The sequence below is a fragment of the Accipiter gentilis genome, chromosome 4 (genome assembly GCF_929443795.1).
Source record: "Accipiter gentilis chromosome 4, bAccGen1.1, whole genome shotgun sequence".
NCBI lineage: Eukaryota > Metazoa > Chordata > Aves > Accipitriformes > Accipitridae > Astur > Astur gentilis.
The window spans coordinates 35,778,953-35,804,782 of record NC_064883.1 but is presented as its reverse complement, the minus strand read 5'-3'; the positions used below and the strand labels follow the sequence as shown (position 1 = coordinate 35,804,782).

Sequence of the window (25,830 nt, the reverse complement as noted above, 5' to 3'; positions counted from 1 at the left end):
GAATGGAAACCAGGCAGCTATTTGAGAACAGCCATCGATGTGGTTTTTAAATTGTAGTATATCAGTCTTTTCCTTTCCAAATATTCCCTTATGTGGTTCTCTAACATGGAACCTGTACCCAACAAAATTTTGCCACTGGCTTCAATGGAAACCAATATGACAATGTAGATTCATAACTGGTGACTTTATATACTTGTCACAGTTGTGTCCCAGTGTTATTCACTGTTCTGGGTTTACCCTGGCAGGCAGCTCAGCCCCACGCAGCCACTTCCTCCCTCCCTCCCAGCTGGATGGGGGAGAGAATCAGAAGTGTACAAGTGAGAAAACTCATGGGTTGAGATAAACCCATGGGTTGAGTTTAATAGGTCTGTTATTAATGTCTTAACTCTAATGTCCCCCCCTTCCTCCGTTTCCCCCCAGCTTTTATTGCTGAGCATGATGTCATATGGCCTGGAATATCCCTTGGGTCAGTGGGGGTCAGCTGTCCCAGCTGTGTCCCCTCCCAACTCCTTGTGCCCCCCCCAGCCTCCTCGCTGGTGGGGTGGGGGGAGAAGCAGAAGCAGCCTTGGCTCTGTGTAAGCACTGCTCAGCAGTAACGAAAACATCCCTGTGTTATCAACACTGTTTTGGTCACAAATCCAAAACATAGCACCCTATGAGCTGCTACGAAGAAAATTAACTCTATCCCAGCCAAACCCAGTACAGCCACTTACTCAGTTTCCTCTTAATACTGGCTCATTCATCTCTTGATATATTGCACACAAACCCCTCAGATGCATTGCAGACTGCCCCCTTTCTCTAACAAACTGCAAACCCCTTCACAGCTGCCAAATACAACAAATGCTCCTGTTTAATCCAGTGTCAACATTGATTGGCTTCAACTTTGCTAAGTAAGGATTTTAGCACCTGCCCCATCTATCCTACAACAAATGTACCACAGCAGAGTCATCAACGGACATCTGACTGACTTACTATATCTCCAGTTTACAGCTGAACCTCTAATCAACCATTACTCAACCTTCTGCTTTTTGCTAATTAAGCCCCTCAGAAATCAGAACCAGATATGTTAGAAAAAAAAAGGAGAATTTAACAATTCTATGTCTCAGTTTATCTCACTATTTGAGAAAAGGAGAAATAGTTTCGTCAGGATTACTAACAGTCCTTTGAACTGGCAACACACTGCATTGAAAAACAGTGAAATTGTTCACAGCTGTTGCTAGAATGTACTTAAACTCAGATGATCAATTTTGGGTTACCAACACAGGTACAAATAAAACAAACAATGCTTTTTCCTGCCTGCTCCCTTGGCCCCACCAATCAAGCACTGAGATGACTGCCCTCATGTTCACCCTTTCTGGTTTTGTCCCAGACTGACACATGGGCTCAGCCTCTCCCTACACAGGGAACCCCGTTAGTGTGCTTTCCCCGGTTCAGGAGGACCATGCCCCAGTGGTTACCGCAACGTCACCTGCTGCTTTGCTCTGTACGGTATAAAGCAAGAAGACGCCCCCAGATCTCATAAGAGAAAAATTTTCTCTAAGAAAAAAAATTAATTAGCACAGTGAAGTCCAAACATACACAACAGAAATCTACCTCCTTCTTGTATTGTGTATTCCTACATTGACAGCTAATTGATGCTAGAGTGCCCACATATATGTTATAGAAACAAGACTTCTGGAAGCAGTGTACAACTCTATAGAAAGTATGAGATGTCCACAGCAGCCAGGCTACCCCAAGAGAAAATGCAGAGACTTTATACCTCACTGGTGGTATGCCTCTGCTATCCCACTGATGCCGCGTTTGCAGCAAACACCAGTACTCCTCTTCCAGCCTTCTCAGGGCTGGCGTGGGAGAAGGGAGCTGCTAAGATTTTTGCACAGTCTCTGGGTGTGCACACACTGGAGCCAGGTCTGTGCTGTTGTGGGCTCCTGTGCTCGGTACAGGTGCAGCTTGGCGGTGCCGAACCTGTGGTACCCTCGAATTCTGGGTCAATGTAGTACTGCCAGCAAAAGGATTCCTGCCTGATGCTGAGGTCAGAACTGGGTGCTCCACAAGGCTGCCAGATGCCCACATTTTTACAAAACTCCCACCCCGCCCTGAAGAATTCCATTTTAAGTGAAAAAGTTCAGCCGTCTCCTGAAGGGAACAAATTGAGATACATGATATCAAAACCTGTTTCAGGTCACAGCCACAGCAATACCATGATTACACCAATTCAATTCATTCTCTAGGCTTTAATTAAGAAATAGTTCAATAACATGCTGCTATAGGGAAGCGCTTACTAAACCCGACTCCCCTTATACCCTCTGTGACTCTGCAGTCTCAAATACAGCTATACCTCTAAAAAAGAGGATGCACAGGCCCCCTGTGTTAAGAAGAAACAGGACTGAATGGAGACACCAATATGTCTCGGTATGTCCTGCCAAAATGCTGCTGGGTCTGCTGGCTGCTGCCTTGGGGATAACTGCATTGTCCCCTGTGCAGGACTAGTTTGGGTTGCTCTTGCTTCTACAAAGTCTCCATTTTTATATTGTATAGATAGAGACTGAGTGTCTTGAGATATCTGCTGCTATCAAATATAGCTGAGCAGTCTCAAGGATTACTAGGAGCAGCAGAAAGCTGATCACAGAAAGCTAATTTTGTTAGGAAAGCAGTCTGAAAACATGCACAGAAATGTCTTCTGCAGAAATATTCCCATCACACAAATGGCTGCTACCATGAAGGGAGATAAAAGGATGGGCAAAATTCTCTGACTGCTTCCACTGGCCCTTCTAGCTTCTGCACTGCAGTGGCAGCAAAAAATGTACTGAAAGAGGACAAAAATATTTAGCCGATAGCTCCATATCCTACACAAACCACAGAGTTCCCATGTATTCCATTAAACTTGCCTGTAAAGTGGCCTAGCTTTGGACTTACAGGGAAAATGGTCCCTCTGCACTTGTTTTTAATTGTTTTAAAAGCTTTCTGTTCATGAAATACAAGATGAAAAAAATGTGAGCAATTTGTTGTACTCAGAATTATCCCAGTAACTAAATGTATGAAAAGGCTGAGTGATATACAGGGTGTATTTCCCCCAGTGATAAAATAAGAATGACCTCTGTGACTTCATTTAGGTTCCACCTCTCCTGAGTTATGAGCTGTTCCTCATTCGTAAGGTATATCCCATATCTCACTCAAACTCTCAGCGGACCACAAAACTCCTTTCCAGAAAAAATTATGCTTCCCTCAGCCTGCGGAGGATTACCCATGTCAGACGAAGTTATATTATTGTCTTTAGTGCTGCTAGGAATTACTTTCAGGATGTTTCAGCTCATTACCTCAAGTCTTCATCAGCTATTTTCTGAGCACGGTAACCTTTGTGATGCAGGTACTGTATATATCTACAGTATTGATTCTGCTTCTCCTGCTACATTACATGCAATACATGTAAACAGACAAGAGTGTTTTGCTACGGGCTAGGAAGGTGCAAAATGCTAGTGGATCTTGCAGCTACAAAACACAGATGAAACGTTGAAGTAATCAGCTGAACTGTCATGGAACTAATTCCATGATATAGCGGAAGCAATTGTTTGCACTTATATGTCCTATTGTGAAATACAATCAGTGCTAAACCAATCCTGTTAGTGTTGTCAAGGACACACTTAGTTCCAAATGCTCCCCTTTTAATCAGTAACCAGTTATTAGTTAATTAGGTAGTGATCATGTTGTTTTTCATACACGTATATTATTATTGCACTTGATTTTGTGCCTCTGCACAGATCACTGTTAATGCGCTGCCAGCGCGATTGTGTTAATGTGCTCTAATGCAAGCAATTATCACAAGGACGGGGCATGTAACATTTGACCTAAAATTCACTGTATTGTTCTCACAGCTGCTTTCTTACTTCCAGCTCCAGCCTGCTCCTGCCTGGATGAGGTGTGCCGGGAGAGAGGAGACCGTTCCTAATAACAGAAGTGTCAGAAAGGAAAATGGAAACCAGCACCAGGACAACCAGAGCCAGGAAAGGGAATTAAGGCTGAGGACTTTGGAAGCCGTGTGTGACCCTGTGCCGTGGGAGGCCAAGCTTTGGGAGTGGGGGCTGGACGTGCGTGGGGCATGGCAGAACTGCCCACTCGCTGCCTGCACCTGGGTGTGCGGAGCCGGCAGCTGCCCAACGCCGTCAGGGCAAAAGGCAGCTCGTAACGCAGATGAGCGAGTAAGCAGAATATGCAGCAAATTGAGGGCGTCTCACAGCTCTTGCTTGTCTGCTGTGCTGCTACAGGGAAAGATGTGGTCCCCTTTTTTGGTCGCAGCTCTGCAGATTCAACAGTTTTAATGGTGGGGGTGAGACTGCCTCTAGAGAGCAATGTATTTGTTAACAGTTAACATGGAAGAAATCCTCTGTCCTCCTAGTATTAGTGATGCTTAGTTATGCTTACTAAACAATGTATTTTTCAGTCATTTTTTTCTCGTAGTCTGAAAGCTTTTAGCAGGAGCAGATACCAACTGTGTCAAGAGAGAAACAAATACTAGTAGAAAACAGACTTTATCTCAACTGCATTTAATAGGGGCCAGAAGCAGTGAACTAAGGATATTCAGTTGAAGTAGTTCAGTCAGAGATAGCTAAACTTTTTACTGTGCTTATTTAAATAGAAAGGCCTGAACTGGAGATTAGCTATTTATCAGCTGCATGATGGAATGAGAAACAGCTGCAACATATTTCAGGGTAAGTTTGATATTTTTTTCGCTATAAATCCACAGGTTCAAATTCTGCTCTGATTTATGCCTGTGGGAATATAGAATAAAGGTATTAGCTTCCCACATTGTTTTGTGGCTTCATGCCCATGTATATCAGGGCAAATTTAGTTTATGTTGGTTCAGTTATTCACCTTAATTTCCCAGCCACAGAAAGGACTTTTAATATTTGTAACGATAGCAAGTATATGTGCAAAGAAATAAGCTCCTAGAATACAGTATGCGCCATGGGTAGCAAAACACAGCTCTCAGCTACCACCAAAGCATTTCCCTATGTGTTCCTTTGCAAGGATTTCACTTCAGGACTGTGCTGTAACTCCAACAGTTTCCTTACCAGACTTGGGCTTTTTGCCTGATTTTCACCAAAGGTATCCATTCTGCTTCTCACCCCAAAAAACTGTTCCCAGGTCCTCAATGGAGTAATTTCTATATTTTAAGCTTCTATTCCCAACCCCACCAAGTCCACCTCACGTCTGCAGCTGGGAGCAGCCCTGCTCCCACACGCCAGGTACCACTGCCTAGGAAAGGCAAACCGCCCGCGATGATCTCCCCGCCGGCATCTCATGTTTAGAAAAGGAGAAGAAAAAAAAAAAAAAGGCTGCTAACCACTACAGTACGAGTGTTTAATTTGCTCAGATCAATTTCTGTCAAAGGCAGCCTGGAAGCCTGTTTTTTTTCCTCCAGCTTGCCTTTGCAATGTTTCTTTCTCTCCCGCTGCTCAGTTCAGCCTCACTGGTGTTTATCTGGTGACCTGTTGTTACCAAGGGCTCCCCAACAGATCCCTCGGATTTGCACAAGTCGCTTCCACTCTGCCACGGGGAAGCTCTGCTCAGATGTCTCCTTGATTTCAGCTCATTTACATGGCAAGAATGTCAGTCTGTCTGTAAGGACTTTCTCGTTTGCCTTGTTTGCTTGATTTTTGATATATAAAGGAGACTGTACTTTTCTTTTTCCTTTTTTTTTTCTTTTTCAGAGAAGGAGGGCTTATGATCTCTCTGAGTTCACAAATGTCCAAGAAAAGATGCAGGCAAAGATGTAATTTTCTGAAAATGTATATTCATTTTAGGTTTCTGCCTATTCATAGAGGGAAAAATTTCAAAATATCTACATCAAAGACTAGTAAATCTGAAAGTCACGTTACTTTCTTTTTTTATGAATATAGCATTTAAAAGGAAAATTTATGCACTGTAGCTTGTCAGTGTTTCGGGGAATGCTATTAATTTCTTCCTGTCAGCATTCTCCAGAATGTGGTGACAGCAGCAGCCTCATCCTTCTTGTACTTTTGATTTCCCTCAAAGTCGAAATGTAAAACATGCTGCTGAAGGTTCTAGCCCTGGAAAAGCAGAGGGCATCTCCTATCAGTAGGATTATTATGATTGTGACCAAAAATATCCTGCACCAAAAAAAAAAAAGGGAAGGGAAAAAATAATTTCTACTTGAGGGTTCATATGGCAATATTTTGTGGTTTTCTTCTTCAGAACTTTTTGTGAATTTGAGTAAAATAATCTGCTTATTTATCAAACAAATAATTTTTAAGATGTCTTGCTGTTTTCTTTAGTAGCCAGCACCTAGTGGAAGGACAAATACAATCTGCAGACTCCTCCAGCCATGTTGAGATGCTTGCCAGAAAACCAGATAGATGTGTATGAATTATGATCAGCAGGAATGTGCTACAGCACTGAAGAAGGTGTGTTTTTGAAGAAGACAAGCACCTCATGCCTGCTGTTCTGGTAATGTCCATGTAACTCCATATGAGAAAAAGTCCTGAGTGGCCTCTAGCTGAGCACTGAAGGCAAAATATGACAGTATTTTAATGTGTTGTCAGTCCTGGCTGGGAATAGCAAGCCCCTTGGGCTGAGCTGCAAGCTCAATGATCCCTATGATACATAGGAATGTATGTGCCAGGGCTTTTTTGTTTTTCTTGGGTGGGAGCTGATAACTACATTTAGCATCTGTGAAGGTGTTTTCCAGAATGGTGACCCTCATGGGCCATTCCTTTTCTCTCTATGTTATCATGTTATGAGCCACTATAAGCATTATTACAGGACACTATTTTGGGTGAATCATGCTGCTTTCCAAGTGGTGCAATGGCTAACTTTTGGCTCAGAGAACAGTTTTAACAGCTATGTGATTGATCTTTTTCCATTTTCATCGGAATTGCTGATACTCAGACACAAAAGCTTCAGTGTGGCTCTGATTTGTATCTTCTGGTGTGCTTCAGTCAGCTCATCTGCCCCTCATTGCTGCCATATCCATGAGTCTTCAAGGAACTTGACTTTATGCCTGTCGTGTCATCTACCAACCATTATTTTCTAGCTCGGCTTTTTGGACTGCTGCATGTTGATGGCCACTGCCTTGGTTTGCAGAGGGTTTCTGTGTAGCTGGATCATGTTTAAACAAGCACCTTCAACTTCTGTACATCTCTTGGATGCTGTTTCTCTGCAATGACCAGGACAACCAAGCCCTAATGGTATATTTGTGGTGCTGTTATGAACTTTGACCATATGATGAGTGTACAAGGGTCATTAGGCACCTAGGGTTGGAATGACTTGTGTGCGTATCAAGGAGAGTGGAAGAAAAGGGGAGGCTGATTCAGGAGTAATGAGTTTATTCTCCAATATCCCTGAGAAGATTATTCTTTAAGAGTATAGGGCAGAGTTGATTTCGATAAAAGCTAATTATCAAACAAAAATGAAGCCAGTGTTGCCATCTTCACCCTCCCCGCAAGGCCTTGGAGACTCACATTATTCCTTGTGTTTAACCTAATAAAGCAATGACCCACATAGGAGGGAAAGGAGTTGACTGTAACTATTTCTGTGAGTAATAGTGCCCAGTTCATAAAAGATGACCTAAAAATAGGAACTCAACATTGAAATGACATGAACAGAAGAATCTAGAAATCATGGGATGCTTAGATTATTTCTCTGAACAAACCAAAACACGCTCATTTTGCCTCTTTGACTATATTTGTTCAGGGTATATTCTCTTTCCACCTTTAGTTTTTAAAGGTGAACTGGATAAAGAGAGTGAGAAGAAACAGCACACAAGAAATTTATACAGCAAATCAGTATGGCTTTAGTAGCATGGGCTCATTTGGGTGACATCTCAGTGTAGCACTGATTTTAAGGTACCATTGTCTGAATTCAGGTCTGATTATGTGGCTGGTGTCTGCAGCAGATGGGATGACAAGTAGGTTAAGAGCAATCACGCTTAGGTGCTTTCATATCAAATGTCTACTCCAGTTCAGAAGACAAATAGGAAATAACAGTTAGCTTGCTTGGAAGTAAACTCTGACTTATCAATTAGAAAACCAGACAGGATGAAAAAGCAACATGAATTTGTCTAAAGACAATATTAAAGTATTTAAGGTAGAGGAGGAAAGGTTTATGAATATTTTATGTGTCTTAGAATTCAGTCTAAGAAGCTGATGGGTATCATGAGACATAGACATTATTGATTGTTTTCATTGAATAAAACTTTGTGATGAAAGGAGATGGATAATTTACCAACTTTCCCAGTGAATATGCATATTTATCTCCCATTTCTATTTCTCGGGAATTTTTAAAAATATTTTATCTTAACAAAAGTTGATATCATGCATCCTGCATGTGAAAAAAAGAAAAAAACCCCTTGCTCTGATAAATTTTGCTTCCATTAGAGATCCAAACTCACTTGTACGGTGTTCATATAAAGAAAGCACTAAATGAACAACAAAGGATTTTACTCTCTTAAAGAACATGAGCCAATTCTCTAGTTTTGTTTGGTTGTATAGATGTCTAAGCACATAAATCACATTTTACATCCATTATAACAAGTCTAAAATCTGCTCTGTCCTTCCATTAATTCTCAACAATCCTAAGATTAAGTCTTGAATATATTCCATCTATTGAATTTTATGAGATGCATACTATTTTGTGTGTGTGTGTGTGTGTGTATGTACACATATATAATTCTTTCACATTGCAGCATGCGTGAGCAGTTTAGCTGAGATAAAGGGGCAGGACAAATGTTGGTTTTCTCCAAAATTACTATACAAATGCACTATTTAAAGGCTTACGGATGCAATAAAATAAAACGGACAAAGATCTTCCCCGTTATTCAGCAGGAAGGGAGCGGTCCCTTTGCTGTGTGTGGCACTGGGCTTCTCAGCAGCATCACTGGGGAAACTGCAGGCTCTGAGCTGCCACCTTTCCAAGGTGCGCTGGCATTTTGTGTTATTAGTCTTCCCCTCGCACTGCGATCATCTGCCTGCCACACGGTTGGCACAAGCACCACAAGAGGGAGGTAGTCATCGTAAAATAAATGGTAGCTTGCTTCTGATACTCTGTACATAGAAGGAAAAATCTGTTTGAGTAATTAAGGCTTCCTAGATGTGACTGTCGATAAAAATAGATAAAGAACGTGGTTTTGGCATGACTGTAACACTCCAGCTCAAACAGAGAAGGCTTTGCATGGAACTCGACCAAAGAAAAATTCACTCCGGGCGCTTGTATTACAGCTCCATTTAGCAGAGCAGAACGATCATGGCTTGTATTAAGTAGATAATAATGAAGCATCATAAACAATGTCAGGATGCAAGTCCAGGATGAAGCGGGAGCTTTAACGAGGTCCAGCTTGCCGGGAGCTTTTTGAAGTGTCCCTAGCTCACTTACAAAGCCAGAAAGCAACAAAGGCGACTCTGACAGCTGCGAGAGTGTCTGGTTTAGAAGGAAGTTTTATGTGTGGATGACACCAGACTGGGATTCAGCTTTCATGTACTAACTAGCTCTGCTCGTTGCTGGAGCCCTAATCATTCTGCACAAACTGTCTCACCATAATGGGTCGCAAAAATAATAATTCTTCACAAATCAGATCCACACCATCAGCTTCCTGGATAGGCAAGGCTGGTTCATCGTGGTAAATAGCAGAAGTCAGCAGAGTCCATGCTGTGTCTCACTAGCGATGTTTAATAAGCAATCTAGACTCTGAAGGGAAGAAATCAAATGCTGGTTCTGTGGAGGTATGGATTGTATGAAGTATTTGCAACTATGCTAAAAAAGCAGCCAGCAGTCAAGTCAGATGGCTAAATCAGATTCACCCCATTCTAAATGCACTGTAATCACAGTGGACTCTTCAGAGCCTTTATAAAGGAAAATTAGATATTTTTATTTTTCCTTTTTTTCAGAGGAAGAAGGGTTTTGTGTTGCTTATAAACTTAAATTACTTAAGTATATATACACTTGAGAAAAATGCCTTTCAGCCTTAAAGATTTTTTCCTTGAAGATATTAAAATTATTTTTTCATTTCTGTAAATTAAGATCAGCCATTCATTAACTAATTATCACCATTATTACAGTTCTCCTAAGTATTATTAATTAGGTGAGTGGTATACTTAGACTTTAACATCTCCATTAGAAGAGTTTTGTTTAGCATACCTAGCGTTCTGAAAGCCCTGAGCATGCTCTATATCACGTAGGACTTAAAGACAAGTGCAGGGGAATCTTTTGGGGATCCTGTTGGAGTTATCTGTGGCTGGGAGGGAGGAGGGAGTTAACAGGGTACAGCAACTGAGGAGCAAAAGAGAGAGGTATGGAGGGTGGAGATGGATACGCCAACTCAGATGCTTCGTCCTGCAGCAGAGAGCTGGAGCATTACTGTAGCCCAGCTGATGCAAAGTAATGTGTTATTTTGCAGTCATCACTGGTTTTCATGTGCAAACCCCTTAATGTGTCTACACGTACGTGCTGATGCTATGAGAGCAAGCGACTGGAGTCCTTTCTACCCTGCTAATTTCTTTCCTGGGATTCCATGTAGGTAGCCCTTCTGCATCTCCCTTTGATCTTGCATGGATTATATAGATTAAAACACGATAATTTCTTCATGTAAGGCTCAAGATGTAATCTCTTTGGGGCAATAATCATCTTTGATGTTGGACTTGTATGAGGGGTGAGGGGGTGGTCCTGGTTCCTCAACTGTGAGCCTAGCAGTGACTGCAATCTTATTAGCAGCCAGGATAACAACAGTATCCTGTGCACTAATGCTGTGCTTCTAAATTGGTTCTTTTGCCATTGTTTTGCTTAAGAAACTGTAATCCTATAAATGTCTCGGCTGCCCATTGCTCTGATTATAAAAAGCAACTTTTCCCACCTACAGAGTCAGAATAGGTGGCTGAAAATCAAACATTATTTGTATTGCAGAGGCATCTCTCTGGTCCCTACCACTTCCCTTTCTTGCATCTCACTGGCAGGAGCCACACACACCCCTATCAGCTGTTTCTCTTTGTGCAGGAGAAAACAGAGAAGGTTATAAAAAAATGTACCCAGTCACTTGACCAGACAAAGCTCTTCACAGAAACATGCTGGAGCAGCTTCTCAAAGCTCAATGCCAGCTCTGTGTGCTGTCTGTCCCTCTTCGCACCGGAGTCAAATCTATCCCTGCCAATGTCAGCCCCAGCTTAATTGCGACAGGTGAGAGGGCACGGTTACAAGGAAGTTGGCAAATGAGGATAGTGAGAGAAATAAAGCGAAGGAAGCAGGAACAATTAATACTGCATGAAAATGAACGAGTTTTGCAACAGAGAGAGGTTTCTGGAGGGAAGTGGATGAGAGGTGTGGGGTTGCTTTGGTCTGCAAAGGAAGCTTTTGGCAGCTTTTTGATTTAACTGGATTCAAATGGTTAGACTTAGTTGCCAAAGGAAAAAAAAACTGCTTCTTTTTGATGATACACACATAAAACACAATGAGATTTCATTTAAATGAATAAACTGACAACTACTGCTCTGGAGGGTCTGGATGTGAACCAGCAACAGCAGTGTTAAGTCATTTCAAAGCAGAGTGAATGCGATTTTCACACCTATTCTTTTTTAATTTAGGCCCATTTGAAATCCAAGCACCCCTCTATTACTAATTTGTTATGGCAATATTAATTAATGATTCTGCTCTACAGCATTAAGAATGCTGTTTAGACTGAGTGAGATAGATTAAAGGGACTACAAGATTAGAAAAACAATCTGTAAACTGGTCAGATGCAGTTGGGGGTCACCTTGATCACTCCTGAAATGAGCACACTGCACTTGGAAAGCCTGGGAGTGTGTGGATGTATTTCTACCAGTGCAGACTCATTAGGGCTGGTTAGGTCAGCACCCTTTGATGTTTTGGAATATAAGAACATCAGCTCCCAAGATGGGGAGAAACTATTGCCAGACTTCAATAAAAGCTGATAAGTGAAGAAATTTTGTATTATTTGATGGATAATATGGGTTCAAACCAAGTATGCTAGGAAACAAGGAGCAATATTTAGTGACTTAGAGAAGACACACAGTGATGCATTGTAATTTCCATTCTCCTGACTCACTTTATCTCTGCCATTAGTTTAGCAGATCTCCAGGCTCCTATCTTGGCTACTCTGATCAACATGGTGTTCCCAGCCTCAGACCATCAATAGTATTCATCTTGCACTTCAGTGTAGCATAGCACAGGTAAGACATTTGGTTTGAGGAAGAACAGTAGCTGGCAGATTGAAAGGCAAATCTTGTGACCGTTTCAGTTGGTTCTTGGGTTATCTCAGCTTCTATTGAATACATTCTATTCACCCTACACATGGGCAAAAGCTCAGGTCCCCGAGCCATCATTGTACCTGTACGAGAATGACAGAAGTGGATCAAAGCACTGTAAAGAAGCCACAATCTCAATTATTTTGGCTTTAAATTATGAGATTAAAAATTTTTTTTCTGGTGTAAAGTGCGATATGCTTTTGTTTATTTTTTGGGTATAATTTTGTAGTCAGCCCAAACATGTTGTGGAACAATCACAGGGAAGAAAATCAGAGGCACAGTGATGTTCTTTCAAGAAAGCACTGGTATTGTAAAGTGTTCACAATTTCATGGTGGGTTTTCAGCATTGGCAGGTCAGGGGCAGGAGAGGCAGCTGAAAAAGCAAGTTGGACTGCAGCTGCCCCAGGGAATGAATCTATTTCTGGCTTTGCTATTCTTGCATTTCTTTGGTTTGCCTGAATCAGAAGAGACCAAGGTGTCAGGATTTTACATCTACGCTCTGCATTTCCTGACGGTTCAGAAAGCCTCCTGTGTAGGCAGCACCTCTCAGGACAGACTGGAGGATACGGTGCCTCTGTTGACATTTTACACTGAATCTCCCTTGGTCAGCAGCAAAAGTGGCTGTCAGTCCGAAGGCATGCCTGAGGCCCAGGCTGAGGGACGCCGGGTCCCCTGGGAGCCCTGATGAGCAAAGCAGAAATGTCAATGGTTGGGAGGCCCAACTCATAAGGACATTTGAACTTCTTTGACACTTTCTTGGATACTCTGAAATCCACAAGTTCAGCACAACTGGACTACCAGTATTACAAGATTTTTGGCTTGGCCTGTTTCCAGCTAGGCTGTAATCAGGAAAAGCCAAATTCTGGCCTCCTAACACCACTGACAACAGCAAGGAGAACAGGAACAGAGACATGCAGAGTTGAAATATTCTTTGTAAAGAGCAACCGCAGAGATAAACATACTCCTGGATACTACAAAATACTCAAAATATAGGTGAAACTGTTACAGCTGATCTTGTTTGTCTGTCCCTACTATCAATGAGTTAGCTATCTGATGTCATAACAAATATGATGATACACATGAAAAGAGTGAATGGTTGGATAGGACAATGGTTACTTCTTATTCTGTGAAGAAAATGACCTCCCCTAATATTTCAAATTCTATCCCTGAGCTGTTTGGTTTTCAGGGTGCTCTACTGCTTTTAAACACTTTTAGACACAAACCAAGCTGAGCCTGCTAAGTAGGAACAGCTTTGAAAACTTGGCTTGAAATGTGTCCTTGAAAACGTGGTTTGCAGAAGATCAAGGAGACAAGAAGGAGCTGAAACAACTTTTGGAGCAGCTGGCTCTGATCACAGCTCAGTGAGAACTACACTCTCCCCAGTACGGTTACCACCACTTTGACTGACCAAGCAGACAAATGGGCTGACTAAAGCAGTGAGCAAAGACAGTCACTTGATGAGATACTGCATAACACAGCAACAACAGTAAAGATGCTTCTGGATTTAATGCTTAAGCTATAGCCCAGATGAAGTCAGTGGTAATACATCTGTGGGTTTCAGTGGCAGTTGGGTTATGACTTAGGCGAGTAACACAAACTTGGGTTTTGTGTCACAGCTGCTATGTCTATTGATAAAAGCAGCTAGTAAGGAGGTCAGCAGAAATCAGTGTTAAGGCTTATCTCTCAATTAATGTGCTGAATGCTGGCATTAAAAGTGCCTGAGTAATCTTTTAGTTGGACAATACATAACCACTCAGAAAATACTGACAGAGAAAGTTCAATGACACCTTTTCACTGACATTTATAATTCGAGAACAGTGAGGAGAAGAAGATAAGGAGGGCAGAAGTCTAGAAAAAAGAGAAAAGGCCATAAAAAGGGGAATATACGCTGAAGAATATGTTGCCTATTGAACAACTGGGGACCCAGGTAAGAAGTGATATTCAGGTAGAAGATGATCGTGAAGCCAAGCAACCAGGAAATATTTCAGAGCGCTCAGGAACTGAGGCAATGATACTTGTGGTGCAGTTTCAGAACATGACAAACCATTGGTTGATGAATGCATGGTATTTACCTGACAACCCACCCAGCAAAGTTCACTGGTGGCAGCAAAGCAGCCAACAGGACAGGACTAGAGATTCCTCCTTATATCCAAGTGCTAGATTTCCATGGGGAAGGTAAGGCATGTTCATCAAAACATACTACTTTTTACCAGAATTAATTTGGGCAGTAAACAGCATAGATTTCTCATTTAAAACTATCTGCACTTTGGAGGAGTACTGGGAGGATGGAACTGCCAGGTTGGCCAAGGCTTCCAAAAGGCAAAACACTCTGTGAAGATCACTGCTATTATTAAATTATGTTGTTATCCCACTGGTTCATGGAATTTACAAACCAGAATTAAAAGGAAGAGGTGGAGGATTATGAAGTATTTTAGAATTTCTTACATTTCTCATGTTTTCTTTTTGGAAACATAGGAAGGAAACTTCTGGGTCACCAAATATAATTCCTGTGTCCTGTAGGCAATCATGTCACCTAAAGGATTCATCTCCTATCAAACTCCTTGAACGTCTAATGAACATCTTTACTAATGTTAATGAGAATTGCTACTAATAATTTGCATTTACACACTACTTAAGGATCTTGAAGTGTTCTTTCATATAATATGCTCATTTTTATTACAGGCATATTGGATTTAAATGACTTGCCTAGGGTCTCGCAGCAAGCCAGCAGCAGAATGACTCTTAGTGCTCCCAGTGCTTTACATTAAATCCTGGACATTAACAGCTCCCTTCATAAAGGGAGCTTTGTAGCGGTAGATCACCTCCTGGTGCTGGTGGATCAAACCTTTTATGATAACGCAATCAAATCAAGAAATTACTTGAACCCATGTAATGCTTCCCAATGTGTGCAAATCCTGGCTTCCTTTGAACTTAGAAAATTGACACAAGTCTGAGTAATGCTAAGATAGCCTTCGGCATATGACCAACTATGAAATTTTGCTGTGCTAAGTATGTGCCTCAGATCTACATTTTCTATATGAATACAGCAGTAATCTCTACATTTGTTCCAGAAAAACTTCAGAGTTTTCACTGTCCCTTGTGCTGTTGGAGGCATATTTGAAAACAAACAAACAAAACCCCAACCCCCAAAGTAAGCTTATAATAAACAAAGATCCTTAACTTTTTAAGTGGCAGAATTGTCTGGAGAGTTTGCCCTCATACAGGCACATTCCTTGTCATTGCTGTCTCCTCTGAATGGCACTGTCCTCTTAAAAAATTAACTCTAAGAGGAGGATATGGGGCATCCCTTTGTTTATGGGCTCCTTTCTGTCAAGAAAGATGCAGTACCACTGAATGACCTGATTTTTCTCTCTGTGTTAGTGTTATCATTCTCTCATTGGTATTTGCCCCTACATTTTGCCCTCTCATCTATGCCTCCTTTGGAAAGGGCTGCAAATTGTACCCAACGATTTCAGGATACAATTTTCAAGCTTTTGCCTGTGGCATCTGGCTCTTTCTATGAGAAAAGAGCTATTTTGTGGATGGCACTTGCTATAACATCAGAGGAACCATCTGGTAGAACAACAACAGCTACAGCAATGCTGATCCCATTCATTGAAAAAGTTCCTCCAACGTGGTGGTGGCTACCCAGGAGCTCTCACCTGTGGCAGATGGTGACATTTACTCCTGCTGGGAATGTGGCTGGGCAGCCGAATGTTAAAGAGGGCCTGCAGGGCCGCCTGCGCTGCTTGACCCTTGGCCAGCTTCTTGCTACGTCCTGAGCCTTCAAATGTTCTCCCGTCCACTCGCACCGCCATCACAAAACTCTTGATGTGCTGCTTCTCCACCGTCTCCGACAGGCAGACGTACCGCAGGCCTGACCGCAGCTCGTTTAGCAGCACCACTGGGTTCTTCTCGCTCTCCGCTTTGGATGCCATCTTGTGCTTGTTTTGCTTACCGTGGCCCATTAAGTCCAGCGTATGGCAGAGTAAGCGCCCGTGTCGATAAGCAGTGGAAAGCAATTCATTATTAACAGGGTTATAGACTGAAAAGTCCTCGCTGTGTGTAGATGGTTCAAACTCCTTGAACAGAGTATCTGGAAAGTCTGCCTGATCAGAAGTAAAGTCCGTGGATGGGTTGATGCAGTTCCCCATGGCAAAGTGAGCTTGGCAGGCGTTGGGGAACTGAACGAACGACTTCAGAGCTAGCTCCGCAGCGCGCATTTTGGCTTTCTTTTTTGTGGGCCCTGTGCCTTCAAATGTAAGTCCATTTACTTCCACAGCAACAGCAAAGACTGGAGCATGCACTGGACCTGTCTGGGAAACCATTTTGTATTGTAAACCTGGTTTAAGTTCATGTAGCTGAACCAGAGCGTTCTTTGGCGTCACTGACCACGAGACTTTCTTCCAGATGAGCTGGAGTTTGCAGAAATGGCCATTATTGCCTTCCTCTAAGGGTCTTTTTCTCTTACTACTAGGTGTTCCCCCTCTTGCCCTCTCGTTAGAGGATATTGGATGATCCTCCAGGTTGCCAATGTTTCGATTTTCCTTTACTTCTGCACTGCTGGTACCTGTCAGTAAAGAAAGAAAAAAACCTCACATTACAGTTGTCATCACTGTAGCTGACATTATGCCTAGGCCTGGCAGAATAGCCAAAAAAGAAAAAAAAAAGTTAATGATAGATATCCTTGCTCAGCCCTTTTGGGGGGTTTTCCTCAAATATCTGTATAATGATTGGTTTATTATTTATAGCACAGATTTTCTGCATGTCCTGAACGTTTACTTGTCTCTAAAGTTCTACTTGTCTTAGTCACTAGCCTCCTGTTTTAAAAAAAGATTACATCATTCAAAGATGAAGCATAACTGATGCCATGTGGCTTAAATGAACTACTGCATTCACACTGGATAATTACTAGTAGAAAGTGAATAGTTTGCAAAGTTCCCTTAGGCTGAGGTTTGTTCTATAGTCCATGTGGGTGAATGCTTATGAACACGTTATTAGAAATCAGAAATTATTCACAAATTATTCGCAAACATAAAAAATGGGCAAACGCATCGAATAATTTATTTGCAATGAATACATTGACTGGCTCTACTCACACCATAGGCTCTTGTGTTGCTAACATCATGAATTCAGCCTGAGAAATGATCTGACAGACCTTCCTAGCATTTGAAATAATAATTTGGTCTGGACTCAGGTTCCAGTTTCATAAGTGACCGTCTTTCTGTCAAAATCAATTGCAGATACTCTTAGCTCCTGCATCAGCAACAACTAATATTGCAAACATTCTAGATAAATCTAAATGAGACTAGGAAAAGCTAGAGCATCGTGACGGTAGTAATTACTGATGTAAAGAATGATTTATGTCAAAGAAAAGCGATGGGAGAGAGTGACTACCAGGAGCTCCAGGAAGGGAATGAAATGACAGTGGGGAGCTACAGAGAGAGCACTCCGTTGCTGTTGAGCCAATGAATCACACGTTGCTCTCAACTACACTTGTGCAATGCCCGTGCTGCGAGGCAGTGCTCTTTGCTACAGCAGATGCGTGGCTGAGAATGGAGATTCATCTCGCTGATGTCCTGAATGAGATAGCAAATGTGCTGCTGTCTAAATAAGAATCCCGTAATGCTTCTGTCACTTCTGGTGACTTTGTTTAAATGTATTGCATCTCCGATACATCCTCCAATCCTCCTGTGCGTTCCTTGGGGCCGAGACAAGCTGAGGAAGTAAACATGGGTGTAACCAACCCTTGAAGCAACCCGTCCCTGGAGCAATGCACCTGATCCCTTTCTGAGCAGAGCGCTGCCTGCTGTATTCCAGCCAGCGTTGATCACGGAGCCTTTCCCAGGGTTTGTTATTGTCAGACACCAGCATGCCGCCTCTGCAAGCTGCGTGAGTCCCAAGCACAGAGAAGGTCCCTGTGGTCCTTAGAGGACAGAAAATGGTCCTCCCACTTTCTGCGGGGCCATAGCGACACTTGGTTTCCTCTCTACCCTGATGTACAAGCTGGCTGCAAGGATGTAAGGGGTGAGCTGCTGGCTACACCTCAAGGAGCTTCTGCTGGAGCGGTGTGTTTTTGCTGCAGCCCAGTATTAGGCTGGGCTGACCGATGCACAGGGTACTATGTGGAACCAACCATCATGATTAAAAAGCCCCTTTCTATCCTGACAAGTTGCACTTGCATTAAATATCAAAATTTCAAAAATATCAAAAATTTCTCCCATCGGAGCAATAAGTCTGCACTCATGCAAGTTGTTCCAGAGAAAGCAGCTCACTGCTTAGACATGAGTAGAAATCATGGCTCAACTGCATGTGTGGGGGCCCATTTGCAGGACTGAGTCTTTAGACTCCCATTCCTGAAAACCCTTCAGCACACACTGAGCTTCCAGCCTGTGTCTATGTCTCACCAAAGTGACTTGCAGAGCTATGTGTTGCAGTGCTTTGCTGAGGCAGAACATGAACTGACAAATCAAGGTTTTAAGTGACTAGTTAATTTTTACTTTCTGAAGCTAAGGGTAGAGAATGAAGACAGGTGAGGAAGGAAAGAAAAAGAAGTAAATAATAGGAAAAGAAAGTTTCATCATATGGCATTCAGCTGTATAAAATATGACATCTTTAAACCAGACTCTCTGGAAATAAGACATTTAAAAGGTCAGGGCAACTAAGACACAAGGATAATGTGGTCTTTTCTCATTGAGTTCACAACTATTTATGGAAACTCTGATCTAAGAGGGAAGGAGATGCCAACTTTAACTTTCCTTTACTTAGCCTCTCAGTGGCTTTGGCCAGCCGTTTTCCACCATGACCCTTTCTCATGTTTCCATCCCACTCTGAATATGCCTCTTTGTTTGCATGTATTTTTTTGCATGTATTTTTTTTAAATAAAGGTGGAATATTTTGCCTCAGACATACTTTTTAGCAGGAAGCAGGTTTGGTTCTGTACTTCACACCTCCTTTCTCATCTTACCTAATAGGTTTTTACAGAGCCAATTATGGTACATAATGATATTGTAGCCAGGAAGCATGAAAAGAAAGATAGCTCTTGCTTCACACAATATTCAGGTTTGAAAAGAATTTGTATTGATTATGCACCACTGAATAGGAAAACTCAAGGGGTTATTTGTATTTATAATTCATATTGTCTTATTCCAGCTGTTTTTTCTTTTCTAGTCAGAGAACCATGGATTTGTGAACAGGAATGTCTGACCTTAACATCTTACCTTAATCACCCTCACTAAAACAGTGGTTAACTAAAAACATGGCAACATAAAATAAACATTACTTGCTTGTCTTAAATTCTGTCTTTGAAATTGTCTAGACCAGGTTTTGGCCAACAGGGAGTTTGCATTGATGTAGTGAAAAACCTGCAGACACTCAAGTGTAAAACTTCCAGAGATCAGGCACAAAGGATATGCGGACAACGTCAGGTGTGCGCAATGGTGATGTGCCTGTATTTACGGTATGTCACAGCAAAGGAAATTCATGCAAGTATCCTTACAGTCAACCATATTTCTGGAGGACCTGATCCTGAAACACCAGGAAATAGCTTAGTTCTTCACAGACTTCAGTGAGACCTGCAGCAAGCCAAAAGTCATCATGGCATGTAAATCAGAGGCAGCCTAGATTCAGTGAGTGCTTCAGAAAGTCTGTGAGCCTGGTGGACTTGTGTGATACCTGGCAGCTGCCTGGCAATGTGAAATTACTTTATACTTTCAGGTATCTTTGAAATAGGAGGTCTTTGAAATGAGTCTTTTATGAGACCTCTGTGTAGCAGACATAAGATTACCTCTCTAATGGTGGCACATGTACTTCTATTGTGAAATTCAGACAAAGCAGGCAAATGACACCAAACTACGTAAGATAAATACTGTAAGCAGCTGTAATAGAACAATCACAAGCAATTTTAGAAATGAAGAGCACTAAAAAGAAAGGGGTAAGTCAGAGGATGCACACAGGGAAAATGCAAAACTGTGGATCATTTTCAGTCCTGTTATCTCTCAAAATGTGTTTGCTCTTGAGTTCCCAAAACACATTCTCTACATTTGGAAAAAAAAAAAAAAAAAGATAATAAAATATGGTTCTCCTATGATGAAAGGCTGAAGAATAATAAAATTGTAAGGGGAGGGAGTTAACAAAATGGAGGAAAAAAAAAAGTTACAACTTTTTGGCAATAGTTTCTTATTTATTGTGTGAGATTTCTAAAAAAGCCCCACACCTCTGCACTGTAATATTTCCTCAGGTAACTTTATTCATTGATTTTTGCAGTTTCACAAGCAAGTGGAGACATTGTAATCTTGTATTTGCTTCAGTAATTGAATGGGAGACAGTAATGCAGTTAGTGAAATATATTTATTTATGCACTATTCCTCAATCTTCTGTCTGATCTTTCATGTTTTTCTCCTTTTGGTCATTATGCACAGTAGAGTTAACCTAGAGAGTCTGCATCATCAAGAGCTTTTCAGAACTATAATGCATCACTAATAATGACACTGCCTATGTCTCTGGGTCATAAGGGCTCTGCAGAACTAGCCATCCGATACTCCACGCTACATTTGAAGAGATAATATTGTTCCTCTTGAAGGTTATTCTGCTGCCAAGCCAACTTCCAGGGAGGATGGGAAACGATAGGTGGTAGGTGGCATCTTAATTTTGGCTGGCACCTTCACTATTGAAATACAAGGGGCAGTACGTTATTGAAAAGCTATGATTTTGAAAGAAAGAATTTGAAATCTCTGTAGTATAGCAAACTTCTGATTCAACTGATAGCTCTGACACAGGAAGTTACAGGTAGGACTTAATTTTTATTTTTCTGCATTTTCATATCTAACCCCTGTTTGACCTGCTTATGTAGAGTATATTTTTGCTGTCCATCTACATCACATTGACTGCAGAGGTTAGAAGGATTGACCTCCATAATTCCTGGCATACTTGAAAATGAAAAATTTTAAATTAGAAGCAATAGGTATGAACCCAGGAGCCAGAGCCTCGGTACCTTTGTCCAAGGTCAGCTACTACATCAAATGCAATGTAGGGCAGTGTCCTTTTGCAAGCAAGATGGCATTTTCATTTACTTATTGAATCCACAACAGAGGATTGGAAAATCTTCTGCTGGAATTTGTAGGTTTGTATTCTTGACTTTAGAATAATAAACTTAGAAATCACTCCTTCCTCTCTTACATGAAAACACACAGATATGTATTTTTAAACCTTCACAAAAGAGGTCTACTTAAGGGAAACCTACCATGATGTCTCTGTTGCTGCTGAACCCTCCCTGCCAGCCCAAAGGGTTCAGGCTGTTTAAAACAGTATCATTAGACTTTATTGGGGCATAACACCACATTGTGAAGGGAAGCTTTACCAGTGCAAAAAAGTACAGGACTTTGCTTAAACTGAAGATGAAAAATTTGTGTAAGGTGATTGCCATTGCCTTTAGCTGCTCTGGAATGAAGATACTCTACTTTGCCCACCTTATTGTCTGGAGTAACTGTGAAATCCATGCACATTTAGTACAGCTCTTACCAATTAGGGAAATTATTCAAATGACCTAATGACCTGACTTGGATGATACTCAGACTCTGATGCTCACTGTCCAAGTTAGCAAATAAGCACATGCATTAAAAAACGTGGGCAGCCCACAGCAAAAACGGATCTAAGTACCTGCCTTCTTGAATCAGGCCCAGACTACAGCTTAGCTGTGGGCATGGGAGAAATCCAAACGATGGCAATAGACACAGTTTTCAAAACAAAAGCAGAGGGTTTGATTCTGTGGGGGATTGCTTGGGGTTCTGATTGCTAGAAGGGGATATTTACTGTCTTCTTAGAGGCAGGGTCCTTGCTGTATCTCACACTGTGCAAACAAAAGCTCTGGTGCCTCATGATGCCCGAGGGGGACTTTGACCAACATGCTTATGACTTTAGTACACTGCATCTGGGGCTGGATTCATCCTACAAAGCTGTTGCAGGGGCTGAAATCCATATGTTGGGGACCATTGCCATCATCTCCTTCTGCAGGCACTGGGGAGAGTTATACACCTTCAGAAGGGCGCTGCACCGAGTTTGCGCATAGGACAGCATTGCACAATGAGAACGCCAGGAACCACACGCTCCTGCTGGGGGTACACCCTAGATTTGCAAGAACCTTTGTCTGGTGGTAGTCTGTCTTGATGCCATGGCATAGTGTGGATGGAACGATTAAAGATCAGGGACAGGCAGAGGTCTGTAACGTTGTGAAAGGCAGGCAGGCAGGTAGTGAATGATTATTCATTTTCATGCAATCCGAGCACTAGAGACAGCAGGCTTGAAGCAATAAAAGGGTGCACTTTTTGACAACACAGTAAATCACTGAACTTTCGTTCCTGGCTGTTGTTGAGATCAGAAGTATCAGTGGGCTCCAGAGAGGACTAGACAGGTCTGTTGATGTCTAAGAAATATGATGATTCAAGTGCAAAATCTAGCTCAGTAAATTACTTGCTGGGTGCTAGAGAGATATACCAAGGGGAAGATCACCATTTAAATGTCCTTTTTCTCAATGCATCACTAACAGCAAATTTTGAAGAGAGTGTAGAGAGCTAAACTTCCTATTTCTAATCCTGTGTGACATTTCTTATATTCTTAGCTAACTTCAGCTTCTGGGAGTGAATAGGGTGGTCCTTTTCTCACATGTTCAAGATAAGGTCTTCATCAGAGACTGTTGATTAGTTTACTCAAAATGCCATTCCAAAGGTGCCTAGTGCCTTTGATACATTTTTCTAGTATTAGTTCATGGATCATAAACCACAATAATAGTGTCTACATCCTAATAATCACCAGTTGAAAATGCATGTGTAGTTAACCTGGCATGGCTCCTTTTGTAAAGAAGGCCTAAAGGAATATGAAACAGGATTTGAATCCATTTCAGCTAGTGGGACTCTGCCTATAGATATAGCACAGTCTGGGAAGGAGCACTTTCACAGGATGCTCAGTGAGTAGAAAACTTGCAGGGATAAGCGAACCACTTCTCTACCTTGCCAGCATTCTCCTGGGCTGCTGTTAAATTGTTAACACAGAAGAAGGTTTTGCTTATTCAGAGCAAATCACTGAAGCTCTTTAAAATGCCAAATTACTACACAGGTACATATGTGCTATAGAAATCAGTGGGCTTTATACCACTATACTGGAAGTGAACACTGAAATATGGCTGATTTAAACGAATTCGTCCTTTTTTTTTTTAAAGATTCTAATAGTAACACCTAAAAATGTGTTGTATGTGCCAAGAAACAAATCGCTGCCTTATCACTGGTGTGTATGTTTGACCCAAGAGAGGACTAGGCAGGATGTCCCTGAAAACAGTGAAATTTGCTATTTCTCTTTCAGAAAACACAGCTTACCCTGTCCATGTGAGTTATTTTAAAGCCAGTGCCGGCTCGAAGCAGTCTTGGCATTACAGCAGCAATAAGAAAATGGTGTTACAGTGTTTGGCTTGTACAAACTTCCTACATTACCTAAAAATAACTAAGTAGCACATTTGGGAAACATTACGCAGGAGGTGCCTGCACAAGCTCATCATGTGCATAATATGTTTCCTGTGTGTACTTTTCATATCTCTTCCTGAAAATGTAGCCTCCCTGAGACCAATTTTGAAGGATTTTCAGGATTTTTTTTTTGCCTTTGCTGTGTAAAAACCTACCGGTCCCTGTGCAGCAGAATGGTGTGATGTCCATGTGGTACTCAGCAGCAGAAAATAGAGGGCTGTGCTCCTTCACTCCTTCAACAGCTACTCCCCTTGGTGCCGCACCGTGATCACACCAAGGCAGATTAGCAACAACGGGGGGAAAAAAGCCCATTCCTCCCACCAACTGGCTCTAATAGGGCAACATGTCAGTGTGTGTCTGCCTGGAAAAGAAACCCATCTGGCAGATGATACTAAAACTCGAAGAGTTGCTCATTTGCTTCAGAAAGCTTCCCTCCTTTTTTTTTTTTTTTTTTTTTTTTTTAATGATTCAAGATGCGTTACAATAAGCAGGACTGGATAACACAAAGTAATTGCTTCTATGCGATAAATGGGAGGGCTTACTAAGAGTTATTCAGTTCTAACTGCACCCTCCCAGACTTCTTGGTGTTTTGAAGACTTCACAACTCCTTCAAACCCAGCAGCACTTTCCTCCAGGTCTGCAGTCACGGGTTCAGGGAGTCAATTACTTTGTTCAGGTGTAATGGCCCAAGAAAATCCAGGGGCTAATTTTTGGGTTACATCTAGTTTATTTAAGCCTGGTTAATCATCTTTTCTCAATTGGATTTGGTTTCTTTTTTTTTCTTCTTTCTTTTATTTTTGTTCTCCAGGTGATATCACAGAAATAAAAGAGAAAACAGTTTTTCAAGTAGAGGGCTTATTCTTGCAGTCTTTACTTTTGCAAAACTCCTTTTGTAAGCAAGGAAATATAAATGGGGGAAAGACACAGCACGAAAATGTCCTGGTTTTTAGGGATTGTGAGAAAAGCAAGTGAGCAAAATAAGGTAACTTAAGCAGGAAAGGAAAAGGAGGTCCACAGACCTGCAAACCATCTCCTTTTGTAGGATTTTTTTCCTTTGTGTTTGTGACACACCACTTACAGCCCTGCCATGCCGGGGTTTGCACAGGGAAAAGTGGGAAGGTGAGCTGAGGTTAACCCTTCCTTCACTGGAGATTGGAGAACATGTTTGCACTCAGCGTCAGGGAATTTTGCATTTTACATGAGGACTGGGCTTATGGCCTGCCAATATTTGCAAATCCACCTCCTTTCCACAATTGCCCCTACACCATAAAGCTTTTGTGTTTAAACTTTATTATCCATCTGTCTATAAAGAAAAGAGACTGCTTACTTAAATTGTCTTCATCTTCCATGGTGGTTGTGCCAGGACTCAGATATTTGAAGGGCGCTATGAAGGTGGACAGTATGCTTACTTTTTCTAGAAGAAAACAGAAGAAAAGAGACATATAAAATCACTATTTTGTCAGTGAATTCTGATCTACTCCACACTCTTTTTCAGGTGAACACATCTCATCAAATCTGTTTCTTTTTTTTGTTTTTCCTGAGTCTACAGCCCCACCAAAATTCACAGAACGGCATTACATTTATTACAGCTGGCACATGCAAACACCAAATGCACGTCCCTCCTGGTTTCTGTCCCTGTGTAGTGCTCCTTGGCCATGCTTTCCAGCAATGGTGCCTGAGCACTGCAGAGCTGGGAATGCAGGAAGCTTGAGCTGGTCCAGCTGGGAATGGGGGAGGAGGGTGGGAGCTGAGGGAGGTCAGCCCTGGGAGGAGGGACATGGGAACTGCTCTAATGGATGAGACCATCAGTTTACCTCCACTTGTTGCCTCTCCCTGACAGAGGCTGAACAAGAAGTCTCAGAGAAAGCTCAAGTGTTGACAGCACGAGACGCTACAACTGCTTCTAATTCTAGAAATTGTTGATTTGATTTTTGGAAAACTTTCATGGTCTGCACAGGAAGCTATTTTCCAAACAATAAGAATCCTATTCGAAATCCTTCTTATTCACATTTGTATTAAGTGTAGCTCCTTCTGCCTGCAGTTTCTGTTTATCC

General features: G+C 41.8%; 1 protein-coding gene across 1 annotated transcript in view; it reads right to left on the bottom strand.

The window, feature by feature from the left end:
- The window catches only part of ADARB2 (adenosine deaminase RNA specific B2 (inactive)), a 324,517-nt gene that overhangs the window by 90,262 nt on the left and 208,425 nt on the right, over positions 1–25,830 (bottom strand). Inside the window, exons 2-3 of the mRNA XM_049798800.1 lie at positions 25,104–25,190; positions 15,929–16,836 (exon numbers count right to left, since the gene is read on the bottom strand). Coding sequence (XP_049654757.1) covers positions 15,929–16,836; positions 25,104–25,190 — 995 coding nt within the window. The remainder of the gene's footprint in view (positions 1–15,928; positions 16,837–25,103; positions 25,191–25,830) is intronic.